We start from the raw sequence: 8,088 nt of genomic DNA, 5'->3' as shown, positions 1-8,088 counted from the left end.
AATGAAAGATTTTTTTTATATAATATAGATATATATTTCAAATATGTTTTATATCGAATATATAAATGAAATAAAATTATATTAATATATGTTTGCATCAACGAAAATGCAATTTACGTTCCATAACTTTTACACTCTCTGTGATTTTGGTCTTATTATTTTAATACTGGCTAGATTTAGTTGCATAAGTCATGAAAATTTATAGTTTTAGCCACGATCGCAAATTCCCTTGAAAATTACTATGAATTCCATTCATATTCTCTAAATTTAGCTCAAAACTAAATTGGAAAGATTTGAAATCCTTTACATTTAAATTATCCAAACATATCCAAAAAATTTATTTTAAAAAATTTGAAATCCATAATTTTAATGATTCAATCCAAATGCAACCTAAGATTGCATTTGGATCAAAGGATCTTTTAATTTTGTTTGGATAATTGTAAATTTAAAGGATTTCAGATCCTTTCATTATAATTTTGAACTATATTTTGATTAATATGAATGTATTTTAAATTCTTTTGAAATAAAATCATTTGAATTGTTTCTCCAAATTCAAATCCATCAATCCAAATGCACCCTTAAATATTTAATAGAACACATGTAAATTGTGTGCCCCTATGTTAAATTAATAGCCAATTATTTTACCAAGCATGTGTAATCACATACTCCCTTCATTAAATATTCAAAAAAAATTTATGATTGGGACTAAAATTTCATTATGTATGATTTATGGGCCTAAATTTGTTAAATATCAATAGGATCAAAATCACAAAAATAATAAGTTATGAGATCTAAATTATAATTTTCCAATTTGCATTACATCATTCTTGTGTATTATACACAAAGCACATGTGTGTTTATTAGATGTCAATCTTACATGTTGATCTAGACCAAAGAAAATAATAATAATAATTAGCGGTGCAAGTTGAGCCAAGACAGCTCGCATTTGAGCTCCAACTCAAGCTCTATAATTTTTGGATGAATTTCTTTTTTATGAATCATTTATTTTATCCACCCTATTTTTTTGAATATTTTTCAGACATTTTTTTTTATTTTTTAAAAATTGTCAACTAGGGTAAAACAATAATATCCAACTCACTATAGAGGAGTTCAATAATTATTTTTCTTTTGAGGGGAGTATTTATAATGATTCAAATAATAAAAGAGTATTCGTAGCTATACCAAACCTCACAGAAGGTAACTAAAATTTACCCTAAAAGCAAATAAATTTAAAGTAGCCGATAGCGCCAACTCTTTTTCACTGCAGAGAAGAAAAAAATAAAAATTAAAAGGAAGGCACCCCAAATGATTTATCAATTCAACATGAATTTTCTGCTTAAGTAGAGAATGTAAGCTCTAAGTCATCTCCCACAATAATAGCCAGAGACCTATACATTCTGATCTAGATATGTAAACAAAATCAGAAGCAGGATTTATGGTACATCTATCGTTCTGTCAAACGATCCCTGCAAGAGCCCTTCAATGTGCTCCGTGTGGCAAAGACGATGCACGTATATGTTGCAGTTAAAGCCACGATGGATACACCAACGTAGACGCAAACGGTTGTAGCACAAACATACAGAAACCTGAAAACGAACCATAATTTGCTATGTTACTAGGAAAAGGGTCCCTCAGTTGTGAATGTACAAAAACAAGCATCCTTGAGGAATTCTAGATTCTTTTTCAAATGAGAGACTTACTTAGGAGAGAAGACGCTCCAGATAAATAAATGGTTCCTCATTCCCAGCAATACGATTGTGTATGCAAGGAGAAGAATGGAATTCAGTCCAAGTGGAACGAGACAAGGATAGCCGACGGTCGTCTTCAGAAGATATCCAAAATCAACATCCTGGGAATTGGAAACTGTTCTTACATCGTTTGCACAGACGCTCATCAATGTGCTAAGAAGAGCTAACATTGGGGAAGCGTACGTTATAATGAACATCAAAATACCGGAAATAATAGTTGAGTGGCTTGAAATGCCCTGGGAATCGATCAAGAACCATGACTTGGAAGTCAGATATGCAATAGCGAGATGAGCATGAGAATATGTTCATAGGAGTTAAAGAAAACACGTACAATGAAGGCCCCAGCAACATCGACCGTAGCAAGTGTGTTGGTATTACCAAGACCAAAGTGGCCAGCCATTCCAACATAGTATAGTGCAGCAACCTAGAGAGAAATCAAACAATTATTTGGACAATAGTAGAAGTCGATCAAAATATCAATATTTGATTATACTGAATTGTCTCCGAACATATTAGTAGAAAGAAGATGTTGCCCACAAAACTACCTTTTTCTATTCTCCTTTACCAACAAACAACTATCAGGGGTGTAAATTTAACTAACCACAAAGGTTCCAAATTATTTTGTACTTCTACAAAATTTCACAGAGTTAAACTCGCATCACAAGGTAACTATTCAAGGGAATGGGGTTTTCGAATATTTTGACATTTAACTGACCTCAACCCATTGCTTATGACGTAGATTGCCACCAGAAAAATAATGAATGCTAGCCACAACTTGCAAAAGGAGTAGAGATACGGGCACTGAATTTATGGGCTGTTGCAGCAGCATTTGTAGAAGACACCAAGAAAACATGTAACCCCACCCAATTACACATAAAGAATCTTTGAACCCGTCGAACGGAAGTTTACTTGGGCTTTCATGTGAAACCTCACTGGATAATGTTTTAGGATTTTGGAGAGGCATCAACCACGGTGTGCCAAGAAGGATCCCCGCAGAGGAAGTTCCAAGAAATGCATAAATTATTTGTATCATTGTAGTAGACCTGACACTCAATGATCCAAATGTGCTATCTTGGAGTCTCAGAATCTGTTTCAAAATTAACAGCACAGGGAATAAGTAAACCAGCACCAACAACATGGATACACGTGTTCTCAGCCCCAACGACAGAAGAACAGCTAGACATATGGTGATAACCAGGAACATGGATAAGAGCTGCAAGGACTTTATATGAGCTGTTCCAGCCTGCTCAAGCAGTTTTGCAATGTCAGGTAGGTAAGACCAGTTGACACCACCTTGATGCCAGCCTCTGAGAATCCTACCAGATACGAGAACTGCAACAATATAATATATGTGATGGAATCTTATCTTCCTTTGTTCCGCAGTTAGAGTGAGTGTACAGCCATTTTTCATGGACTGTATTGTTTTCCTGAGTAATATCAAATACAATGAAGAGGTCATATAATGCCAAATGTATTGTTCTTCTTCAATCATAGAACTCGAACCCATACTTAAAATGAGGATAAATATTACAGCAAGAACAAAATTCTCCTCCAAATGCCACTTCCAGATATTGTTATCAGTATGAGAAATGTCTCGACTTCCCTTGAAGTTAACCTCTCGGGTAAAGAGGAAAGTGAGGGTCATCAGTCCCAAACAAGATAGAAGCAATGCTGCTACTCCTGACACGAGCAAACCAATAGGTTTCTGTAACACCACACGTAGAGAGCGCTGGATTAGAACAAAGTTTTACTATTTTTATTTCATTTGAATAAATAAACTTTCAGATGTTGAAGAACATTTTACGCACATCAGTTGATCTACTTGATAACCACTTGCTTGTAGTTCCAAGGAACTCAAGGTATCCCAAGACTGCACTCCTGTAGTCATCTCCATGAACAGATCTACTCAGAAGACCAATAAAGGGAGCATTTAATCATTCCATATCTTAGTTAGTTGAGTTCTTTCTGAAATTTTTGTAAGATGTGATAAAGATTAATAACCTCAACAATCTTTTCGACTTCCAGGATTCGTGAAGTGCAGTGGCATCTAAATATGAGCAACATAACCTTTCTGGACCATAATTTTGGCCTCTTTCAGACTTGCATGAGAATCTTCCACATCCCAATTCGTTCAAGTGGGTCTGAAGTAGCCTTAGCAATTGCCATGAATTCAGCTCAAGTATCCTTAGCTGTTGTTCATCTGCTTTGTGAGGAAAGAAAAAATTATGCACTTCTACTAAAAAGAGCAATTGACAGCAGAATCTTTGTTTTACAAAAATCATTATTTACAGTCAAAACTGGAACAGAAGTGACAGTTGGGTTCATGACAAGCTTAGGTGCTTAATATGATTATATGAGCCATATGCCCTTAATCAGAAAGCCATTTAAGTTTATTAACAAAGTTATTAAATTAGTGCAGTTCCCTCCTCTAATAAATACTGCAACTTTTGTCCCCTTCAAATTTGTTGTTTACTTACGACCTAATTGGTCCAAGGTAACTCAACTGTCAAAAGTTGTGACATGTAGAAGGCCCAAAGACTTGAATGGATGCAACATTATAATAAAAAATGTCCTGAATAAAACCTTTGAGAGATGTGAAAACATCTCTGATCACAGTTCCAATATTGTTTTTGGGAATCGGCACACCAAAAAGGAGAGCCAGTGTTGAAGCCATGTCAACCTAAAAACCAGGATAAGATGAAAGATGCCAATGTATTAGTACATTGCTAACTCATTTAAATTGACCTGCTTCTGTTTATTTCAAACAATAGAGATTTAGGAAAATGACTTTATGCAAGGAACAAAAACAATGGAAAGAAGGAGACAGAAAAACGAAGTATGCCTTTAAACTGTTTGCATAAGGTTTAGATCCATGATAATCATAATGGACCATATATATTAATAATCCTAATTCTCTGTACAATTGTTGGTGTCAGGAATTAGATAACGAGACATAGGACACTGACCACCTGCCACAAACACTCCATCTGAAAGCCACCAAGGTATAGCGATGCTTAATGTGCTATTTAAGCAAGCAATTTCTGAATATATAACTGATCAGTGCCAGGTAAGGTGCTGGAAACCAACTCAAATTCAGGGATCTTTATTGTGGCATGTCCTGAACTAATCCCAACCTAGTAAAACATCTACCTTTGAACAACCAATACTAACAAGGGAAAATTAATTAAATAATGCAAAAGAAATAAAAAATTACTAGAAAGGTGTGAATTTGAAATTGTTAATAAAGTAGGCAGAAGCGCTAGAAAAAATAGCAGTCCTGCCAGTTTATAAAAAAAAAAAGAAAGAAAATGTGTTAGCATCCTGCAAAAACAAGCTGCTGAAAAATAAAAAATAAACGAGAGCAACCTGCAAAAAGCAGGCTGCTGTTACGAGTCAGAGCAAATCTTTAGAAAAAAATTAAAGGACGATTTGATCCATGCAGCTTTGCATGCATTTAAGGGTGTTGTTATTAGAGCTTTATCAAGCTCACCCCTTATTTAAGGGGTGAGTTGAAACTTTGAGGACCACAATCATACACACTCAAATTCAAAATTTTTGTTTATTAGGGCATTTGAAAAAAAAAATTATTGTGAGTGAAATTATGGCAAATTTTGGTCCAATTGATACAAGTGTTGTACGAACACACAAATCATCGAGTTGAAGATGTGTTCGGAACTCCAGACACAATTTTATATGTTTGACGCAGTGATTTATCTTTTTTTCATGCCCTTCAACTGGTCCCAAGTCACGTTCGTGTTCTACAGGTGTTACAACAGGGTTTTGTAGGATTTTACAGTGTTGTCAACACCTGTAGAACATGAACATGACGTGGGACCAGTTGAAGGACACGAAAAAAAGATATATCACCGCATCGTACAAATAAAGTTGTGTCCGAAGCTCCGAATACATCTTTGGATCGATGATTTGTCTATCCGTACAACACACTTTGTATCAATTGGACCAAAATTTGCCACAATTTCACTCACAATAAATTTTTTCTTTTAAATGTCCTAATAAACAAAAATTTTGAATTTGAGCAAGCATGTTGTGTTCCTCAAAGCTTCAGTTCACCTTTAAGAGTGAGCTTGATAATTAGAGCCAGCAGCTCTAATAACAACACACTTAGCTTTGCATGCATGAATGCATGCAAAGCTGCATTCGGCCTTTAATTTTTTTTTAAAATTTTGTCTCCGGAGCCAATAGCAAACTCTGACTAGTAACAGCAACAGCAACAGCAGCCTGCAAATACTATCGTTTATAACAAAACCGCCATAATAAATGGCAGTTCTGCTAAAAAGCAAAGTCAGCAGGCTGCTGAACAAAAAAAAAATTATAAATTGGCAAGACCGCTATGTTTTCTAAAGATTCTGCCTACTTTATTGACAATTTCAAATTCACACATTTCTAGTAATTTTTTTTATTTCTTTTGCATTATTTAATTAATTTTCCCCAACATATGGTCTACTCAGATTTAACAAGATATGAAACACGCTATAGAAAAAAAAAAAAAAAAAAAAGAAAAAAAGAGCGGAAGCGCAGAAGCGCTTATGCCCAGCAATAGTCCGACCCAACTCTCATGACTGACCAAATCCCATTTCCATGCAAGGTCCACGATGTTGTATGTCAAAATCATTGAGATGCTGCAGAAAATGCACACATGATAGTTCGGTCTCCAACTCTTTGCCAAGGGACAAAACTGTACATGCTCATACACGTTGGCTCCACTATACCAATGGTAATCTGATGCCAGCATCAGATAATCTGCTTCAGTGCAACTCTAGTAATGGCAACCTATTCCCACATTAAGGGCAAACATATTGTTCAATAGATGACCATATTTGTCACTTCGCATTTTAGCTACATTTCTTACATAAACCAAGAAATGGAAGGAAAACTGCCATTACTGTAACAAGCCAAGGCAAATGCATTCTGAATGACACTCACTTTTAATGGAATAAACCAGAGAAACTTAGTTTACAAATCAAACAGAACAAGAAAGAAAATATTATAACTGCTAACCAGAAAACATTTTGATGTATAAATATCCCAGCAATGGACTAAATGTAAAGTCCAAGTACCTGGTAAACTTCTTTTCTGCTTTCTGAATCACTAAATTTTTGTCCACTAACAAAAAGGGCCAAAGAATCTGTTTCCTCATATGACGACCCCCCATGATTACCACCTTCAGTCATGCCATGATCACTTACTACCATCTGAAATTCAAGGCACAACAAGATTTGATATGTTAACGTTATGAACTGCAAGTATCATGACTTGATAAACGACCCTTGTACTAGACAGCCTTCAAGATAAAAGTTACTTTAAACTATATCATATAAACAGACCTTCAAGATAAAAGTTACTTTCAACTATATCATATAAACAGATTTTTTGGTATACAATGTTCAACACAATATAGTTCTAACAACAAAGCAGAAAAAAGGTGCATTCAAGGAGACATATGACCTCCCCCCTGCACATGATACAGTATAGGCAAAAACCATAAGCAATGTTACTCTTCACTCTTTCAAATTCACGAAATGTGTGTCTAACAAGCTGCACTTGAACAAGATATGGACGTCAGCCCACATTTTTTAGGCTTAAGATTGTGTAGACACACAAGTCACCTTCACTTGAGAACAGATGCCACCATGGTCATCACGTGATGATCATTCAGGAATAGTAAATTGACACCTTACTATTTGGTGAGTTTGACTCAAGCATGGATTGGACAGCAGTGTCCCTGTACATCACACTTTGCTTTTGGAAACCAGAATGAAGAGGCTCCCAAGAGGAGTTATTTATGTCTTAGAAACTAATTAGAACGATAATTGTTGAATGATCTTGAACGTATGTTGGCTTCATTGAACTGATTAAAGCTATTAATTCAAATTACAAACATTGAGATAAAATCTTCTAACTTAAAGACAAAACCAGTGTGAATGTAAGAATGAATACCGATGTTCCACTGCTTGTTGAAATATAATATCACTATCCAAAACTATGCTGCAATTTCAAATTTTTGATGCTATGACTTTTGTGCTTGAACTTAAGGTGAATGCAGGTGCACGGCATTTGGTTTGTTTATAGCATGTTTAGTATTTTGGTTTGTGCCAATCTAATATGTTTCAAAGAATGGAAAAATTGGCCTGCATTAGGCATGCCGCTCCATGGATAGGGTATAAAGATAGAAATCCAAAGTGCCCACTTCACATGAGCCCAACTCATGCAACATAATATTTTCCACTAATTTGTCAAATGCTCTACTGCACTACACCTCATGCAACTCAAAGGACGTGACTTCTATTCTTGCTTATGATAGAATAAACTTTTCAAGTAA

The 8,088-nt window shown here is 35.2% G+C and overlaps 1 protein-coding gene across 6 annotated transcripts in view; it reads right to left on the bottom strand.

Annotated features, from left to right (window-relative positions):
- LOC105176397 (GPI ethanolamine phosphate transferase 2) overlaps positions 1,255-8,088 on the bottom strand; it is an 11,674-nt gene continuing 4,840 nt past the window's right edge. For 4 of the 6 annotated variants that reach the window (XM_020698676.1, XM_011099182.2, XM_011099179.2 and 1 more), the window contains 8 exons: positions 6,827-6,961; positions 4,332-4,428; positions 3,750-3,948; positions 3,557-3,650; positions 2,464-3,453; positions 2,080-2,172; positions 1,701-1,984; positions 1,255-1,586 (listed from right to left, as the gene is read on the bottom strand). In XM_020698676.1, coding sequence (XP_020554335.1) covers positions 1,445-1,586; positions 1,701-1,984; positions 2,080-2,172; positions 2,464-3,453; positions 3,557-3,650; positions 3,750-3,948; positions 4,332-4,428; positions 6,827-6,961 — 2,034 coding nt within the window. In that variant the 3' untranslated portion in view covers positions 1,255-1,444. Of the gene's footprint in view, positions 1,587-1,700; positions 1,985-2,079; positions 2,173-2,463; positions 3,454-3,556; positions 3,651-3,749; positions 3,949-4,331; positions 4,429-6,826; positions 6,962-8,088 lie in introns of those variants that run through there. The other 2 variants (XR_002288233.1, XM_020698677.1) reach the window with 2 other exon arrangements.

Source organism: Sesamum indicum, linkage group LG13 (genome assembly GCF_000512975.1).
Source record: "Sesamum indicum cultivar Zhongzhi No. 13 linkage group LG13, S_indicum_v1.0, whole genome shotgun sequence".
In the NCBI taxonomy this organism is placed as follows: Eukaryota; Viridiplantae; Streptophyta; class Magnoliopsida; order Lamiales; family Pedaliaceae; genus Sesamum; species Sesamum indicum.
Note: the sequence above shows the minus strand (reverse complement) of the source record. Positions and strands in the feature narration are given on the sequence as shown.